Source organism: Physeter macrocephalus, chromosome 20 (assembly GCF_002837175.3).
Source record: "Physeter macrocephalus isolate SW-GA chromosome 20, ASM283717v5, whole genome shotgun sequence".
NCBI classification, from domain to species: domain Eukaryota; kingdom Metazoa; phylum Chordata; class Mammalia; order Artiodactyla; family Physeteridae; genus Physeter; species Physeter macrocephalus.
In genome coordinates, this window is record NC_041233.1 from 3,658,361 (window position 1) to 3,678,065 (window position 19,705).

Consider the following 19,705-nt stretch of genomic DNA (forward strand, 5'->3'; position numbering starts at 1 on the left):
ACAGTAATTTCTGAAGGAATAGAGAATGTTATTCAGAAAGTAGAAAACAGGTTAAGGTCAACAAAGAAAAATGGCACTTGTATCACTCAAGGAAAATATTACCTAAAGCCGCTAATGAATACTGGCTACATCTTAAAAGGGAGATCATTTACGTTTTACTTCTTGCAACCAAATGAGATAAAGACTGACATAATTTCCCTTTTAGGCCAGGCAGGGCTAGAAGAGCAAGTTGACTATTTTAAGGACTAAAAGGTGAATTACTGACTTAGTCCTAGACTTATAAAATAGGAAACGAGCCTTTGTTTTTCATGGATAACTCTGGCTATAGTCTGGTTAACTATTACAAACCTGCAGGGCTCCAGTGAAATTAAACATAGATTGAAAAAAAAAGAGTTATTTACCCTGAGGAGTTATTTATCATCAGCTTGATACATTAAGAACCCACTTCAAGAAGTTACCGGACAAAGTGAGAGAGTGGCATGGACATATATACACTACCAAATGTAAAACAGTGGGAAGCAGCCGCATAGCACAGGGAGATCAACTCGGTACTGTGTGACCACCTAGAGGGTGGGAGGGAGGGAGATGCAAGAGGGAGGGGATATGGGGGATATATGTGTATGTACAGCTGTTTCACTTTGTTATACAGCAGAAACTAACACACCACTGTAAAGCAATTATACTCCAATAAAGATGTTAAAAAGAAAAAAAAAAGTGACTGGCAAAAATGCTCAAATCGGTTCCTTGTTAGGCATCTGATGAAACCCGTGACATAAATCAAAAGAGCTTCAAATTATTTTAGGAAGAAAGAGTGAACAAACAAACAAAACCCCTTTTCAGGATAAAACTGAGAGCCCAGATTAAGTGCATCCAATTATTAATTCTAATACGTGACAACTAAAAATCCTAAAGTGTGTGTGTGCTGCTCTCACACTTTAGTAGGTGCTCTAGGGACAGATGACAGAGCAGTGACGGCAGGGGCTGTCTACAGGGGTGCACAGGGGAGTTTTCCGGGGTGATGGAGCTACCCCACACCTTGATTGTGGTAGTGGCTACATAACACACTCATCTGTCAAAACTCTGAGAACTGTACACCTTTTAAAAGGGGTGAGTTTCACTGTATGTGAAGTATATATTTTTTAAACTGGGGAGGAAACAGAAGGTCGGTGAGAGGAAGGGCTGGTAGTTCTTGGAAGTGGACGGGTCTCTGGCACAGATACAAGGCACGACCATTTCACTCACCCCAGCAGCTTCACCCCACCGCCTCCAGGGAAAATTACTATTCCTCAAGTTATCACCCTCTCTCTTCCCATTTCCTCAACGACTAGCAGTCCTCAACCACCGCTCACTTTCTTCCACACTACCACTCTTACTCAGGACTCCACGGCGTCTGCCGGCAAAGCCAGCACCCACCTTCCAGTCTCTGCCCTAGCAGTCCGCTGCCATGTTTGCACCACTGGCCACCCACCCTGGGCTGGGACCCTCTACTTCTTAGACGGCTGGGGCGACCCCATTCAGAATGAGGCATCTCCCAGCTCTTTGCTCCTGGGTTTCTTCTGTCATTCCTCCCCGGCGTCTTCTCAGCCAGGCTGTCCTCTCTGATTCTGCCTCTGTCTTCATGCTTACCCGTTTGAAAGCCTATCCTCCTGTCTCCCCTTCCATCCATCAAACCATCTTCTCCTTTAAAGTCCTCAATGCTATCATCCAATCTCTGTCTAGGCTCTTCTCTCATAAATCTGCTCACTCACACGCCTTTGCCTCCTCTGCCTGCCACCTCTCCCACTCTCCTTCACTTGACGTTCCTATTCATTGTTCCAGACTCAGTGCAAACATCATGTCCAGCGGGAATATTCACCGCCTCTCCAGACGAGGCTAAGTCCTTCAAAATTTTTTTTTTAAGTATAGTTGATTTATAGTATATTAGTTTCAGGCATACAGCATAGTGATTCAGTATTTTTACAGATTTCACTCCATTAAAAGTTATTACAAGATAATGGCTATAATTTCCTGTGCTGTACAATATATCCTTGTTGCCTATCTATTTCATACAAAATAATTTGTATCTCTTAATCCCCTACTCTGACCCTCCCTGCTTTCCTCTCCCCACTGGTTACCAGTAGTTTGTCTTCTATGGCAGTGAGTCTGGTGTTTTCTTTTATTTTTTAGATTCCACATATATCATACAGTATTTGTCTTTCTCTGTCTGACCTATTTCATTAAGCATAACATTCTCTAGGTACAAACATATTGCTGCAAATGGCAGAATTTCATTCATTTTGATGGCTGAGTAATATTCGATTATATATATGTACCCATTCTTTACCCATTCGTCTGTTGATGGACACTCGGGTTGCTTCCATGTCTTGGCTACTGTAAATAGTGCTGTTATGAACACCGGGGTCTGGGTATCTTTTCTAATTAGTGTTTTTGTTTTTTCTGGATATACAGCCAGGAGTGGAATTGCTGGATGATATGGTGGTTCTATTTTTTGTTTTGTTAGGAACCTCCATACTGTTCTCCATAGTAGCTGCACCAATTTACATTCCCACCAACAGTGTAGGAGGGTTCCCTTTTACCCACATCCTCACCAACATGTGTTATTTGTGGGCTTTTAGGTGATGGCCATTCTGACTGGTATGAGGTGATCTATCATTGTTGTTTTGATTTCTATTTCTCTAATAATTAGTGATGTTGAGCCTTTTTTTCATGTGCTGGTTAGCCATTTGTATATCTTCTTTGGAAAAATGTCTATTCAGGTCTTCTGCCCATTTTCTAATTGGGTTGTTTGGTTTGTGATATTGAGTTGGATAAGCTGTTTATATGTTTTCATTATTAACCCCTCATCAGCCATATCATTTGCAGATATTTTATCCCATTCGGTAGAACGTCTTTTTGTTTTGTCGATGGTTTCCTTTGCTGCGCAAAAGCTTTTAAGTTTAATTAGGTTCCACTTGATTATATTTGCTTTTATTTCTTTTGCCTCAGGAGACAGAGCCAAAAAAAATATTTCTATGACTTACATCAAAGAGTGTACTGCCTATGTTCTCTTCAATGAATTTTATGGTCTACAGGATTTAGGTCTTTAATCCATTTTGACATTATTTTTGCATATAGTGTGAGGAAATGTTCTAATCTCACTCTTTTACATGTAGCTGTCCAGTTTTCCAAGCACCACTTATTGAAGAGACTGTCTTTTCTCCACTGTATATTGCCTCCTTTGTCATAAATTAACTGACCACAAATGTGCGGGTTTACTTCTCAGCTCTTTATTCTGTTCCATTGATCTATATGTCTGTTTTCATGTCAGTACCATGCTGTTTTGATTACTGCAGATTTGTAGCATAGTCTGAAGTCTGAGAGGGCGATACCTCCAACTTTGTTCTTTAGTCTCAAGATTGCTTTGATAACTTTGGTTTTTCTGTGGATCCACAGGAATTTTAAGAAAAACATCATGGGTATTCTGATAAGGACTGCATTTGATCTGTAGATTGCTTTGGGTAGTATGACCATTTTAACAATATTCTTCCAATCTAAGAGCACGGGATACCTTTCCATTTCTTTGTATCATGTTCAATTTCCTTCATCAGTGTTTTATAATTTTCAGAGTATAGGTCTTTCACCTCCTGTTTATTCCTAAATGTTTTATTCTTTTAGATGCAATTTTAAACGGGATTGTTATTTTTTAGTCTCTCTTTATGGTAGTTCATTATTAGTCTATGAAAAAGCAACTGATTTCTGTATATTAATCTTGTGTCCTGAAACTTTGCTGATTTCATTTATTAATTCTAAGATGTTTTGGTGGGTGTGGGGTGGCCACGACTGGGGAGAAGACTCAGCTACAGGACACAGAGGAGACCCAGTCCCGGGGCAGAGCCTGGGTGGGGTGGCGGCGGCCACTGTGGGCGTTTACTCAAAAGCAGTATCTTGGAAGCATCCCAGATCTCTGAAGATGGCTGCTCCACCACAGCTCACTCCACCAGCCCTTCTTCAAAGGTACCTGCTCTGTGATGTGGGCTGGCTAGCTTCTGATGGCCTGTCCCTGCCGCACACCACCCTCCAACACTGGCTGGGGGTGGCGCCCTCTAATCTGCAGAACCATCCCGTTCCTCTGTCAGCTTTGGCATTTCTTTGGCTTCTTCCTAGTTTTCCGCTCCTTTGTGGCTTTATGCCCTTTTTGTATTCCTTGACTATCATTTTCTTGTGGCGTTTGAAAGGGGGAGAGGTAACATGTGTGTTGAAATTGCCACATATAACTAGCAGTCCTAAACTCATTTACTCCTAAATATCTATAATTCGAATGAGCCTGGTAATTGGCTTCTGAATCTGAGCTTTCCTACTTATCACCTCCTTAACCTTGGGTTACTTACATAACCTTTCTTAACCTCAGCATCCCCACTTCACCCCACCCCTAAAATATATATAATACATTTAGCATCATTAATCTGAGACAGACATTGTAGTTGAAGACAGGCATATTAATGACAACAACAACAACAAAAACTCAATGAAAGACAAAAAGGGAGTGAACATCAAATAAACAGCATTATGGGGCATTTTGATTTTGAGCCCAACAGTCTGATAGTTCAAGAGTCGTACTAAAGGAGATTCATACTTTTCATCTCAAAAGCTAACCTGTAATCAGAGGTTACATCGCATTCAAGGTAGTCTTTTAAAGAAAGTAGTGGCATATATAATATTTTACTGAATAATTCCTACCAGTAACTAATTTCTTTTTAAATGAAGGGAAACCAAAATATGTATATTACCCTATCCACCAAAGAAGGCAGGCAAATTAGTGAGAAAAACCATTTTTTCCTAAGTGTCTACCTCTCCAAGCCATGACCCACACTTGTTTTTGATTTTCCTCTCTCTCACACAGACACACACTTTTTGAACGCAAGTAGAGAAGACATTTCTGCTACGTACAAACCATCACACCTTTGGACTTGCCAGTTCTAAGGCCCCGTAGCTATGTTCTAAGGGATCTCTCTCCGTGCTTTCAGTCTCACCGAGAAATACAGCAGGTTACCTGGACGTGTTTCTAAAGAAACCACAGTCTTAGGCTGCGCACTGTAACATTCTGTCTAGCTTTCCTACGGGACATTCCGCACACGGTGGAGATTAGAGCAGGGAACGTGCTCCCTTTGGCCTCCAGGAGGGAGCCAAGGGGACCCCCTCAAATGACACCTGGTCCCCTTAGGACAGCTCAGCCTGTTCATCTGCATCACAAGAGCCATCCCCTCTGTGGGCAGAGGACAATGAGCCCCTCACCCACTTGAGCCCATCCTTATCCCAAGCCCTTGATTTCCATAAAGTTGCTTCAAGGGGGAATCAAATAAAAGCCTTCCTTGGCAGAATGGAAGCTGTGAAAAGACTGGAAAAGCTGAATGAAAATCTACATATCATGCAAATACAACAGGGCCAGATTAAAAAAAAAATTGGTTAACAAGATTTCAGCGTAGGAAATGAGATTCAGTGCATCTCTGTGGTGCACTTTGGCTGCTCAGTAAAGAAAAGAAAAAATTCTAACTCAGAGGAGTTTAAAAAAAAAAGGGGTACATTGAACCTTAGCCCAAAGGCTGTTTCCAGGTACTGTCGTATCTTGGAAGGGAGAGGTATTGGGTCCGTCACTCATGGAATGAACAGGTGAGGATCACAACTGTACATGCCTCCCGAGGCCAGTATGTAAAAGAGAAGCCCCGTGGCTCTGCCTCGCGTGATTTCTCAGAGGGGTCAGCACCATATGGGCCACGGCACCATCAACAAATCCACAAGAGCCACTAGCAGCTGTGAACTATACCCCATCGCCCTGCATTGGTTAGTACTCACAGCAGAAGCTTTCCTTTAAGGGTTCTTTGTTCTTTCAATAGCCAGTTGATCTTTTAATTGTCAGCTCACTGCCTATCTGGGTTAAACCCATGGCTGCAGGTGGCTGCTGTCTAAGCTCCTTCCTATGATGTATCTTTTGTCACTTTCTCCTCCAAACAACTGTTAAATCACCTCCCCCATTCCAGGAGTTATAAAGACGTGAACAGGGAATGATGAATACATAAATGGACGAATGAAAAAAACAACAGGACATGCTTTTGCAGATAATAACATTAAGAGTCATTAGAGAACCTCAAGGAATCTCAAACTCCCTGCTAATGTTTCATGGATTAAATTACCTAATTTGATGGGAAAAATGATGCATTTTTGCTATGTGAATTCTCCTTTGACCAAAATTTAACCAAAGCATTAGCTAAACTTGAAAAATCTGAGGTATTACAGTGAAAATAACAATATTAAACATACCTTATGTAAATTAACTCATTCATCTCCCTACCTATGAGCAGGTATCCCCATTTTACAGATGGTAATACTGAAGCTCAGAAGTGAATGATGTGCTCAAGGTCATAAGCCCCAGTGACAGAGTCAGGATGCAAACCTTGGCAGTCTGGCTTTAGAGCTCTCTCATATAAAGCAACTCAAGGGTGATGAGGTTACCGTGAAGATTTAAATTATAAAAATCAACTCATGCACAGTAAAATGAACACAACTTAAAGATGAGACAACAAATCTGTCCTGAACATAAGGATGGTATCTTGCAAGATGCAATTTTAAGAAAACCTTGAATAAAAAGTGCAAGTCCGGGGACTTCCCTGTTGGCGCCGTGGTTAAGAATCTGCCTGCCAATGCAGTGGACATGGGTTTGAGCCCTGGTCCGGGAAGATCCCACATGCTGCAGAGCAACTAAGTCCGTGCGCCACAACTACTGAACCTGCGCTCTAGAGCCCACGAGACACAACTACTGAGCCCACGTGTCACAACCACTGAAGCCCGCATGCCTAGAGCCTGTGCTCCGCAACAAGAGAAGCCATCACAATGAGAAGCCCGCGCACGAGGAGTGGCCCCTGCTCACCACAACTAGAGAAAGCCCGCACGCAGCAACAGAGACCCAACGCAGCCAAAAACAAAAATAAATAAATGAATGAATGAATGAATGAATAAATTTATTTTTTAAAAAGTGCAAGTCTGGAGAAGTAAGGCAGCTATCAAAGACTTCCTTTGATAATGCATAATTTTTAGTGTCATTTGCTACAAGAACGGGGAGGAGAAAGAAAACACTATGAGAGCAAAGAAAGGGTTCACTGTGTAAAAGCTGAGAGGCCCAGATCATTATTGAGAGGAGTAGTTGTCCGGCTTTCCTTTTATTTCTTAAGTGGGACAAAGAGCGAAATAAATTTTGGATCTGAACAAATGCAAGGTAGGTGGGTTTTAGTAAGTTCTAGGTGCTCTGAGACCTTATCTTGCAGAGCCCTTGACTTCCAGCTTTACTGGACCAGTGTTACCGAATGCCAACTTCGTGTGCTCAATGCACAGAGAGGCCAAACAAACCCAAACGTCGGAGTTTGGAGCAGAGAAAGGTTTATTGCAGGGCCATGCAAGAAGACGAGTGGCTTGTGCCCCCAAAGCCCCGAACTCCTTGAAGGGCTTCAGAGCAAAGCACTTTTAAAGGCAAGGTGAGGGAGGAGCGTGGTTAGTTGTTGCAAACTTCTTGGGGTCAGAATCCTTTGTTCTTGTGTAGGTCAGGTCACCATGTTCCCATAAACATCCAACAAGACTAAACGTTATTCTCCGTTCTGCAACTTTTAATCTCTATATGAATGGGAAAGTGCTATACCTTTAAAGGTCAGAGCCTTGAGAATGGGCTCTCCTGTATATTTCAGGCTATAGGCAACATTCCTAACTTGTAGCAAAAGCAATAAAATACAAAGGCTAAAGTCAAAGAAACAGATCTAATATGGAGGCAGATTTGTTCTTCCTTATTACACCAGTAGCAAAATGCAAGGCAGTTCTCCCAGTTAACTGCCACATGGGTCAAACTATACAGAAATATTAGAGTATTAATAACTCTTCCTAGAGAAATACAAGAGCATCAGTTCCTCCTCAATAACTGACGGAGAACACATCTGAGGACAAAGGATGAGTAGGATGAACTAGCATACAGTCCTAAAATGCTGCAGGGGGTGGGAACTGTGACCTCCCAGCACAGCATACATGTTTCCCAGCCCCACCCCCCACCCTCTGCCCCCTCAGCCACATGGAACCCATATGACTATAACTCACAGGCTGAATCCCCTGTGCAGCTGGGTGATTCCTCCGTGCTCAGAGCCCCCCTGGACCTCAACAGGAGTTCTGTTGGTGGAGGTACTGGCCAGGCTCTAAGGTTAAGAACTGAGTCGATTGTGTCCGCTAAAGGAAGAATTTGCATCCCAGAATAGTACTATTGTTAGGTGGTACTCAGTTCCCCCATATGAATTTAATAGTGTCCAATTCGCTATTAATTTTCTTCAGTGACTGTATAAAACCAGAAGGAAAGAAAAAAAAAAAAGAAGCCACCAGGCATGAAATTCAAAGCAAATGCAGCCATGCATCACTCAGCAATGGGGTTCATTTGATATGTAAAAGTATCCTCCTGCCCACAACTGCCACATTAGTGAAACTTAAGTGAATGTGTTTGGAGTGGAGTGGCAGACTTCACCAGACACCTTTCCCCCGGGGCCCACCCGGCCATATGGTTCTCTCTACTATTTATTCTCTTCATCTTTTTAACCATTAAAATAAAGTCCTGCCCTTTAAATGCTGCACCGGTGGTAGGGACACTAGTTTCTTTTTAGAGAGAAGTCTCATACATTTATTTAAGAACTCCTGGGAGGACAAGGATATATACTATGTAACAGGCACTGTTCTAAGCCCTTTACAGGAGATATTTTTCTATTTTTATGACGCTCCCATTTTTAGATGATTAACTGAGGCACAAAAAAGTTCAAGAAGTTGTCCAAAACTGAGTTGGGATGTAAACCCAAGAGTCTGATTTCAGAACAGTCTATGCTCATTACATCAAGATATGCTGCCCTGCCCGCCAGTCACAGGCCCCCAACTACAAATGAGAATGGACGGACACCGCTGCCCACTGGCAAAAAGACAATTCCTTAGCCACAAAATAGCTGGTTGGTATCAAAAGGGGCAAGAGGGTTATTATACATATTCTAGAAGAATCCTTTGTTTGTATTTGTTCATTTAGCAGATGTATGTACGAATAATACCCTTCAGTTAAAATATTAAGGACAAAGATTACCATTGGAGAAAAGGATAAATTTACATAGAGCTGGCTAACAGTAGTTAAAAAAATTAGTGAACTTAAAGATTTTTACAGAAAAGAGGCCCTGGAGAGAATGCCTGCAGGTGCCGCATATCCAGCAGCCAGGGCTGGGCCAGACACAGGAAGGGCCTTCAAGGCTTAAGGGCTGGCATCTTGGGGTGTAATAAGGGAACAACAAATCTGACTCCATACTGGATGTTTCTTTTACTTTCACCTTTGTATTAATACTCTTATATTTCTGTAGAGTTTGACTGATGTGGCAGTTAATTGGGAAAACTTCCTTGCATTTTGCTACTGCTGTAATAAGGAAGAACAAATCTGCCTCCATATTAGACCTGTTTCTTTGACTTTAGCCTTTGTATTTTATTGTTTTTGCTACAAGTTAGGAATGTTGCCTATAGCCTGAAATATACAGGAGAGCCCATTCTCAAGGCTCTGACCTTTAAGGGTCTAACACTTTTCTATTCATACAGAGATAAAAAGTTACAGAACAGAGAATAACATTTGTCTTGCTGGAGATTTACGGGCATGGTGACCTGACCTGTGCAGACAGCTGCAAGAACAAAGGATCCTGAGACCAAGAAGTCTGCAACAACCAGCCACGCCCCTTCCCCTTCCCCTATAAAAGAAGCCTCAATTCTAACTCAAGTTAAGATGGTTCTTTGGGACACTAGTCCACCTTCTTCTCAGTCTGCTGGCTTTCCAAATAAAGTGGCTATTCCTTGCCCCAACAAGTTGTTTCTTGATTTATTGGCTTGTCATGTGGTGAGCTGTCTGACCTTGGACTCGGTAATAGGGGCAGAAATGGACCTTGGAAAGGCCAGTCTTACACCCTACACTTTGGTATGGATATGGCTTCTGTTGGACACTCAGTCTGCTCAGAAGCAGCTAAACACTCTTTTCTGAAAAATTCCAACCCTTTCAAAAAGAATTCCTATCTGCCCACACCTAAGAAGTCTTGTAAAGCTATGATGGGAAGGGGAAATCAAAGAAGTTCTCTGTCCTATTCATGGGCACATGACAGAACTATAAACACTAGGGCCCCTAAGCACCAGGCAGTGGGGCGAGAAGAGGGCAAACTAAGACTCTCTTTCATACACACTGCAGAGTCTGCCCCATAAAACCAATTCAGCTCTTTACAAAGGATTTCTACTAGATACATACTTCTTTTGTTGTACTTGTCATAGAAAATTCCAAAAAAAAATGAGCTCGCCACAAAGGCCTCCTTCAGAGAGTTCAGTGAAGATTTGGGAACCAGAGTGCCAAGGACATCCCAAACAGCCCCTCACAGCCACCTCACCTTAACCTGCAGATTTCAGGGGAAATTCAAAGAGAATGTCTTTGTGCATTTCAATACAGATAGCAGAAACAGTAAATTCTAGGGCTTCCCTGGTGGCACAATGGTTAAGAATCTGCCTGCCAAGGCAGGGGACATGGGTTCGAGCCCTGGTCTGGGAAGATCCCACATGCTGCGGAGCAACTAAGCCCACGCGCCACAACTACTGAACCTGTGCTCTAGAGCCCATGAGCCACAACTACTGAGCCCGTATACCACAACTACTAAAGCCCGATGCCACAACTACTGAAGCCCACACGCCTACAGCCCATGCCCAACAAGAGAAGCCACCACAACTGCAATGAGAAGCCCGCGCACCGCAATGAAGAGTGGCCCCCGCTCGCCACAACTAGAGAAAGCCCGTGCACAGCAACAAGGACCCAATGCAACCAAAATAAAGAAAATTTTTAAAAAACAACTAAATCTAGATTTAAAAAAAAAAAAAAAAGAGTAAATTCTAAAGCTTAACAATTCCCCTGCCCCTGGAGGTAAGTTTGAGAATGATACTCATGGCAAGTGTGTACAGGAAGGGCCCTGGAGGTTTGCTACTTTTAAGAACTGTATCAATTTTTTTCTTTCTTCTTATTTTAAAGATTCTCATTTAAAAAATACCATGAGAATTTATAACTTACATTTTTAAAAAAATTAAGTAAATGATTTTTAAATTGTTTTTGATTTATAGAAAAGCTGCAAAGATAGCAGAGAGTTCTCTTATACCGCTCACCCAGTTTCCTAGCGGTTACCACCTTACATACTTTGGTATATTTGTTCAATTAATGCACCAATATTGGTATATTATTATTAACTGAAGTCCATAGTTTACTCAGATGTTTTTAGTTTTTACCTAGTGTCCTTTTTCTGTTTGAGGATCCCATCCAGGACACCACATGACATTGTCATAGTGTCTCTTTAGGGTCCTCTAGACTGTGACAGTTTCTCAGACTTCCCCTTTTTTGATGCCCGTGGCGGTTTTGAGGAGTATGGGGCAGGGATTTTGTAGAATGTGCCTCAGTTGGGATGTGTCTAATGTTTTTCCCTGAACAGACTGAGGTTATGTTTTTGGAGAGGAAGATCACAGAAATGCCATTCCCATCACATCAAGGGTACAAACCATCCACATGATTTGCCCCTGTTGATGCTGACCTGGATCCCTGGGCTGGGGCAATGTTTGCCAGGCTTCTCCCCTCTTCCCACAGTCCATCCTTCGGAGGCGAGTCACTAAGCGCAGCCCACATTCAAGTGGAGAAGGGGAAGGCCATGGCTTAAATTTCTATAATTTTTCAAGGTTTATGAAATTTAAACATTTTTTATAGCAATTTGCTTTTCGAGTAAAGATCTGTTGTTAAAATGAACGTTCATTGATATATTTGACATGAGTAGTGTTGCAGGTGGAAGAAATTTAGGTCTCTTTATCACTATGTTTCTGTCAAGTTGAAAGATTTTTCTCTGAAGTAAAGCAAATACAGTCATTAACTCTTCTGCCCAGATCACGGTTGGCAAATACCTGGCATCTCCCAATGCGCCCGCGGCGGAGGATGATCACTGCTAATGGCTCTTAGAGTGCTGTTGCAGCTGTGTACACAGTGACAGAAGTACCAGTAAGGAAGCACAAGCACACAAAGCAAGCTCCACAGCACTAGCAAGAGGGGGCTCCACTTACATCCATCTACCCGCATCAGGAAAAGCCTAGCAGGATAACGATGAAACCATTCACGGGAACTGTCTCTTCCTTATGGATTGGAGGGGTTTGCTTTCTCTTTCTTTTGCTTCCCTACCTTTCCTTATTTTCCCATAATGATCATATAGTATTTATACGCCACTTAAAAATTCTGAACCAAAAAACCAAAAGATAAATCTGTCAATCTTAGTATTCCGTCCACTCCCCACGTCCATAGGAACATACATAATGCTCCCAAAGGCTCAGACACAATTCAGCCACTTTTCACTTCACTCCCGAGTTATCAAAGAGGCGCAGCTTTATCCTTCTCTCTGGTTTGACCTCCGTTTACCCCAGTGACTTACTTCGTCTTCTGGAGCCATTCTTGTGTGCGTGACCTGAAGCAAGGCATTGGACAGCTTGAGAACTCCTGAGCAACTCTCAGGTACACTGCTGCCTAAGAAGTGCAAGACACACAGCAACCCACAGCGTCCCTCCGCTGTCCGCGTGGCTCCGGCCCCAGTCACACTCCGGACAGTGAGCTGCCGGCCAGCGGCTCTAAGCGGCTCTAAGCCCCAGGAGGTCTGCTGTGCTGCCAGGGAAGCTAAAGGCAATTCAAACCAAGACCACAGGTGGAATCCCCATCTAGGGGGCCCTAGCTCCCAGGAGGGAGCCGCAGTTGCACTAGAGTTCCATGAGGGACAGAGCGGCCTGGCACCCAGCACCAGGGTCATCACCAGCGAAAGGAAGGGACATTCGAGAGCATTCACTAAGCTTGCTACAATCCGGCTCTTTTAAAAAGCCGTTTCACTGAAGGCCGCAGAAGGATTTGCCCGGACAAGCGACGTTACCCACAGGGCACCGTGGCAGGCCGCGCCCCTGCATAAATCCTTTTGCAAAGTTATTCAAATCCGTTCAAAGACTATGTGTCATAGGAATACACCTCGACATGAGGACAGCCATTTCACGTTAACTACCCAATAAAGAGGCAACCAGTGTGCTGAATTGGGCGACTGGGATTGACATGTATACACGGATGTGTATAAAACTGATGACTGATAAGAACCTGCTGTATAAAAAAATAAATAAAATGAAATTTAAAAATTAAAAAAAATAAAAAAAGAGTCAACCCCCTTTATTAAAGCTGAAAAGTTTACCTATGACAATTGATGCAGGGCATCATCACTTGAAAGAAGGGAAAGAAAGAGAGAAAGAGATTCAGAGAGCTGGGTCTTTTAAACCTTTCCCAGCCATCGGGGGCCATGTCATTCTTTTGAAAATGAAGTTTCACACAGAACAATGAAGGATGGAGGAAAAGAAAAGGCGTTCTGGAAAGTACCAAAAGATTCCTTGAAAGCCTGCTTCCAAAGAGAAGAACTGAGTGAAGGGAAACGAGAAAAAGGGAAAGAAAACATCTGCAAAAATGCTCTATCTGTGACAGTCTGCCCAGGGCCTCTGTTTTTAAACACAATGCTGTTCCTGCAACTTGTGATGTGTTGGCAGATATAAACTCCAGTGGTTGAAGCTGGTGGGAAAAATGGGGGGAAATCATTAATTTAATCATTGCACTTTATCTGGCAGACACATGCTTTTGTGATCCTTGCACAAAAGCCGGGCTCCAGTCCCACACGGAGGAGGCCTCGGCCACCTGGCCGCTGGGAATCCAGGCTGCTGCCTCTGCCTTAAGTCCTTAATGGCTCTACAGAGAGACCAGCAAGAGCAACGGCAGCTGCTCTTGTAGCCAGTTGTGTTTTTTGAGATCACACAGGCCCACAGGGGAAGAGCTAAATATAGGAGGAAGCAGGCACAGTCCAGGGCTGCAGGGAGAGAGCACAGAGTGGCAGGGCTGGGCTGGGTCTGATTCTGCCTCCTCCTGCTCTGTCCTGGCCCCGGGTCCCATGAGCCATACAACAGTCACCGTGCCCGGCACAGAGCTGCAGCACACAAGACAAAAGACCCCGGGGATGGCTGTCCCGCACCTTCGTTGTGCAGGCTTAGCACAGGAGTCTAGAATGTGGCTGTCTGCCTCATTCACAGACCCATAGTGAGCCCAGCACCCCGGAACTGTCAAACCACACGTCTACACCCACTTACAACTCACCACAGGGCATCTACTCTCAGATTTTTCTTATTTATGTTTTATTGCACATTCATATCTACCAAGTTTGATGATGTCATTTCTAAAGCCCTGGAAAATCCTCAGTAGCAAATCAGGAAAAGCGGAGGAAATAAACCACTCACAGGCAACTCTTTACAATTATCAGGAAGTGACAGAGTTCAAGAGAAAAACTACAAAAACCAGTCAAGAGAATTAAGAGAATCTAGCAACCTAAAATTATCTCATGGAACAGACCTTAAGGACATTAAATGGATCAGATAGTGGCAACCGTGCCTGGGTCCAGAAAACATCAGTTCTTTATTCCATATACACTGTGTAGACTTAATATACTAAGATATGCAAAGGAGTACAACAAATGAGATGTTGGCACTAAGTATTTGCATAAATTCACATGTATACAGATATACACACATATACAATTTTTACATTCTGATATTTTACAGGGTGAATCGCAAACCACTTACAAAACTCAGCCAGAATGACTCATCGCCTAAGGATTTCAGGACATAACAATTCCAACAGATTATTTTACTGCTAGCAATGACAGCCACGGCTTCATCGATTAAAAAATATCTTAAGCAGGAAGCCTATTTCTCCACGGTCTCCCTTTCCAAAAATAACTAAGTTCCACCTCGAGAGCATCCGTGAGCAGAGTATTATAATCCTCTGCCCCTGGATGAACAGTCCTGAGGACCATGAGTTATTTCCGGCACAGATTAAAAAGAAGATCCAAGATTCTGTGCATTCACTGGCTGGAAGGCGGTGACATCACAATGGTGATGCTGACACCCACCCGGGGCCAGGGCTGAGACGGGAGTGTTGGGAACACAGCCAGGGAATCAAGATGTGGACAAAGTTATTTCAGTCCCATCATGTCATCCGTACAAGACCAGAAAGACAACTCAAACTACATGACCAGTCGCAATTCAAATGCCTGCTTATTTAGCTATGTTGCTTATCAACATTATATTCATTCCATTGATTTATATGATTTCATAATATTATGATGACGGATGACTGGTTAAATCTGGATTGATGCAAAAGGGTGGGGGGAATTATTAATTTAATAATTGCACTTGGTCCAGCTTGTAGTCCAGGGGAAAAAGCGCTAAGAAGGCTCCAGGAACTGAAGTGGATGGAGTGACCTCCTGACGTTAGAGCTACACCACGACCAACCCCCAAAAATAACAGCTGGAGTCAAAGATTGCAGGCAAGCATTCTGAAGATAGAAACCAATACTAAATAAATTCAAAGTACAGTCAGCTGGCATTTATACACATCAGAAGGCACAGAGGAGGAGAGGCCCCCCGAGGCTGACTGGGCCACCTCTGCCTCCTTTGTGCTCTAAGAGGTGATACCTGGGAATGGAGGGGGGTGGCAGGTGAAACTGCAAACAGAAAACTGAGCCCCAAAGAGTATGCTGTCCTAGAAGGAAGGGGCCACGGAAGCAAGTCACGCCCACTAAGAAGGGAGGACGAGCGAGAGTCCCTGGGTGTTCTATTTGGCATGTGTTACTGACGTGTGCGTGGAACACGTTTCTCTGTAGGCCTGTAAGACAGACTGGATTCTCATGTCCCTGGAATAACTAACGACACACTGAAAGGCTAAGGATTCAACTACTTGACTTCTGAGGGATGCATCCTTCAAGGCTAAACATACAAATAAAAGTAAATATCATTTATTCTACACGTACTTAAAGAATTTCTGAAATAACAATACCAAGGAAATATTTGTATCTGAACCTTTAAGCCTATGTGTAAAACTGCAAGAAGACTAAATTTGTCTATCCTACTAATTTATACATTCATGCATTCTTTCAACAAAGATTTACTTAACACCTTCCACTATGTACAGCAAGGCAGAAAGAGCTGTGAAGACATAAAATTAAAAAGATGAAGCAAAGGTGTGGGAGAAAAGTACAGAAAAACCTAGAGCGAAAAGAACCAGAACTGTCCACTGTACACAGTGTAAGAGATTATTCAGAGGTATGAAAGAGCAATGGAGTTCATCAGCGAAGACTTCCTAAAAGGGGTAAACCTAAACGGAGTCTGAGGTTTGCGACGCTCACATGTTGGCAGAGAGAAGGAAAGAGCAGACGTTTCCACATCAGGGACTAGGGATCAGCAAAGGCAGTGAACTGGGGATTTCTAAAGAAGGGATCTGGGACGTCCCTGGCGGTCCAGAGGCTAGGACTCCGTGCTTCCACTGCAGGGGGCACGGGTTCCATCCCTGGTTGGGGAACTAAGATCCTGCATGCTGCAGGGCGTGGCCCAAAGAATTAAAAAAATAAAGAAAGAAGGGATCAGTCCGGCAGCAATGGAGGCCCTGTGACACAGAACAAGCTCAAACCCAGTGGACAACGGCCTCGGACATGCTCCGACCCAGAGCCGCACACCCCAGGGGGCCCCAGGGAAGCGGCCCCGGGACACACAGGGCCCCTTACCTTTGCCGTAGAAGAACCTGCGGTAGTAATAGGCCCCCAGGTCGATGTGCTCGATGACGTAGCGCCTGACCTTCTCCCTGTGGATCGGCTGGTTCTCCCTGGGCACCTCCAGGACCGAGACGCCCGCGTTGGTGCAGTGAGAGCTGAGTGAGGCCTCGAAGGAGCAGCTCTCCCCGGAGCTGAAGGAGGATGAGTTGGCCCTGGACAGCGCGATCCTCCTGTCGCCCTCCCCGCCTGTCTCGTTCCGAAAGTAGGGACAGCTGAGGACCAGGTCGTTGCTCTTGCCGTCACCGTCGTCCGTGTCCAGGTTTTCTTTGGGGTTGAGGTCCTCTTTGCTCCCCAGCGGGGAGTCACAGCTGCCCGTCGGGCCCACTGGCATCTGGGTCTGGGAGGCCGCCGAGGCCCCGGTGGTGATGTTCTTCCTCTTCCCCACGTTCGCCCTCGTGGCCATGGCTTCGTTGATGTTAAACAAGATGCTCTGGACATCATAATGTGCAAAACAGCGCTGGCAGTTCCAAGGGCGGACGCCCCTCTCCAGACGCCCGTCCTCCAGCTCAGAGGTGAACCTGAACGTCTCGTGCTCACTCTTCACGGTCCGCAGCTTGCGGAAGAGGGACGTTTCCATGGACTCCGCCTTCAACCTCCGTTGGAAAGGCTTGTCCCTGTCTCTCCCCAGGAGGAGGGCACTGTCCACATAGTCTAATCCTGAGATGCGCACAAATTCGCCTCTAGAAATCTGTGCTGCGGCATGGAGGCTGGGGGAGATTGCAGGGTCGCAGGGGAAAAACTCAGGGAACCCGAACGGGGCCATCACCTTGGGGTCGTAGTCCTCTAGCCGGTACCCTCGGAGCATAGCAAAGAAGTTCTCCCCCGACAAGCCCTGCCGGTCGATGGAAGACGTGCTCCCGTACTCCCGGTGCAGGGCGGCCCCGGTATTGGGGTTCACTGCGTTTTGGTCTAGGACGTCTTCCGCGTCGATGTCACTGATGGTGACATCACTATTGCTCCTCTGTCTTATGGGGTGCAGTCCTCTTTGCGGAGAGTGAACGAAGATGTCTCCGATGGTATACTTCGCCTCCACGAAGTCTAGGTCGAGCGGCTCCTCTTGCTGGCCGTCACTCTGGCTGTTTTGCCCGTTGTGCATAATGGACGTGACACTTTCGTAGCTGGTCTGGGACCGGCTTTCCCACAGGGCCTTGCAGGTCAGCTCCTTGGAGGAGTCCTTTTTAGGAGGCCACTCAGACACCCTTGCCCTGACACCCATCTTGGGCACGGCCGGGGTACCATTAGCCGGACCACCGTTCTCATTGGAACCGGAAGCATTTAAGGAAGTGGCGGGTCCCATGTTGCCATTGATGGCTTTAAATTTTCGAGCAAAATAATCATCGGACTGCATGATTCTGGGAGGACCCTTGAACTTCGCAGAGGCTCTGCCAACCTTGTGCTGCTCTTCTCGTGACTGCCCGGGGTCACTCATGTCTACCGATGACGCGGGAAGCTCCAAGTCTCGCCAGAAAGGCTGATGTAAATCTCATTACATTGTTATTTACAAAGGCTTCTTCTATAGCTGTATTTTTTCTTGGTTACCAGAAGCAAACATCCTCAGAGTATGGTTTCTCCAAAACCAACTTGCTTCTCAGTTGCTGTAATAATTTTGAACACCTCTGCCCTTTTCAAAAGCATCCCTTAAGACATCTGGCCAGTTCCTTTACCTGAATTAAAAAACAGAAAATAGCCATTAACAATCACTTTAGCTCCAGTTCAATACATTCTCCACGTGGTTTCTTATCTGCCCTTCTCTCCAATTCCCCGTAAACTGTCGTGAAGTTTCATGGTTCCGCACCGCTGTTCACACTCTCCTTCTCTCCGGAACACTCTGCCTACTCACTCTACCTGGCTGCTTAAAATTTACACCACACAATCAAGCAGTACCCTCCCACGCTCAGCCCACATCTGAGCAAGGGCTGCTTCCTCTGTTTCCATGGCATCTGCACCTACACCAATCACAGCAGTTTCCCTTATACTCTTACTGCTGCCGTACCGATCAGTCCCCTCCACCAGCTAACTGTAAGCTCCTCTAAGCCAGGAGCTACGCCCTTCATCTCAGTATCAACCTTATCTATTGATGTAACCTGGCTTAAATCAGGTAATCAAGCAACATTTCAATTAGTTATAAGAGTAACACAATGGTCATGGAATTGTTCGAGTATTCTTAAACTTTCTTTCAAACCAGTTAAACTCAAAATGTCCAGCAGCACAAAGGTCAATACAAGGCATTAACAATGAGTTTTCAGAATGCTCTCTTGCAAGCAAATACGAACTCACAGAGATCCCCTGACAGTGAGAGGAGTCTTCAAGAATCTGGTGTCTGAACAAGTACAACTTCCTAGTTCATTACACCACTAGCAAGTTGACAAATGTGCAGGGAAAGCTTAGAGATTTAAAACACAATTTACCTCTGTGTCTGGTAGAAACTTGACTTCACCAACTCTCCTCTTTAATTACAAATAATTTTTCAGTTTGTTCTAACTTTAATTAGACAAAAATATTTTCCAGGTTTTACTATTTCCCGAACTCATGGCTGTCTGGGAATCTTACTGTTGGCACAAGAATAAAAAAAAGAATGACTCGGGCTTCCCTGGTGGCGCAGTGGTTGAGAGTCCGCCTGCCGATGCGGGGGACGCGGGTTCGTGCCCCGGTCCGGGAGGATCCCACACGCCGCGGGTTCGTGCCCCGGTCCAGGAGGATCCCACACGCCACGGAGCGGCTGGGCCCGTGAGCCATGGCCGCTGAGCCTGCGCGTCCGGAGCCTGTGCTCCGCAACGCCTGCCGATTCCCTGGTGGCGCAGTGGTTGAGCGTCCCCCTGCCGATGCAGGGGACGCGGGTTCGTGCCCCGGTCCAGGAGGATCCCACACGCCACGGAGCGGCTGGGCCCGTGAGCCATGGCCGCTGAGCCTGCGCGTCCGGAGCCTGTGCTCCGCAGCGGGAGAGGCCACAACAGTGA

The 19,705-nt window shown here is 45.0% G+C and overlaps 1 protein-coding gene across 5 annotated transcripts in view; it reads right to left on the reverse strand.

Moving 5' to 3' along the window:
- SIPA1L2 (signal induced proliferation associated 1 like 2) overlaps positions 1 to 19,705 on the reverse strand; it is a 221,931-nt gene that overhangs the window by 91,213 nt on the left and 111,013 nt on the right. For all 5 annotated transcript variants that reach the window (XM_055080853.1, XM_055080855.1, XM_055080854.1 and 2 more), the window contains exon 3: positions 16,701 to 18,412. In XM_055080853.1, the coding sequence (XP_054936828.1) occupies positions 16,701 to 18,177 (1,477 nt within the window). In that variant the 5' untranslated portion in view covers positions 18,178 to 18,412. The remainder of the gene's footprint in view (positions 1 to 16,700; positions 18,413 to 19,705) is intronic.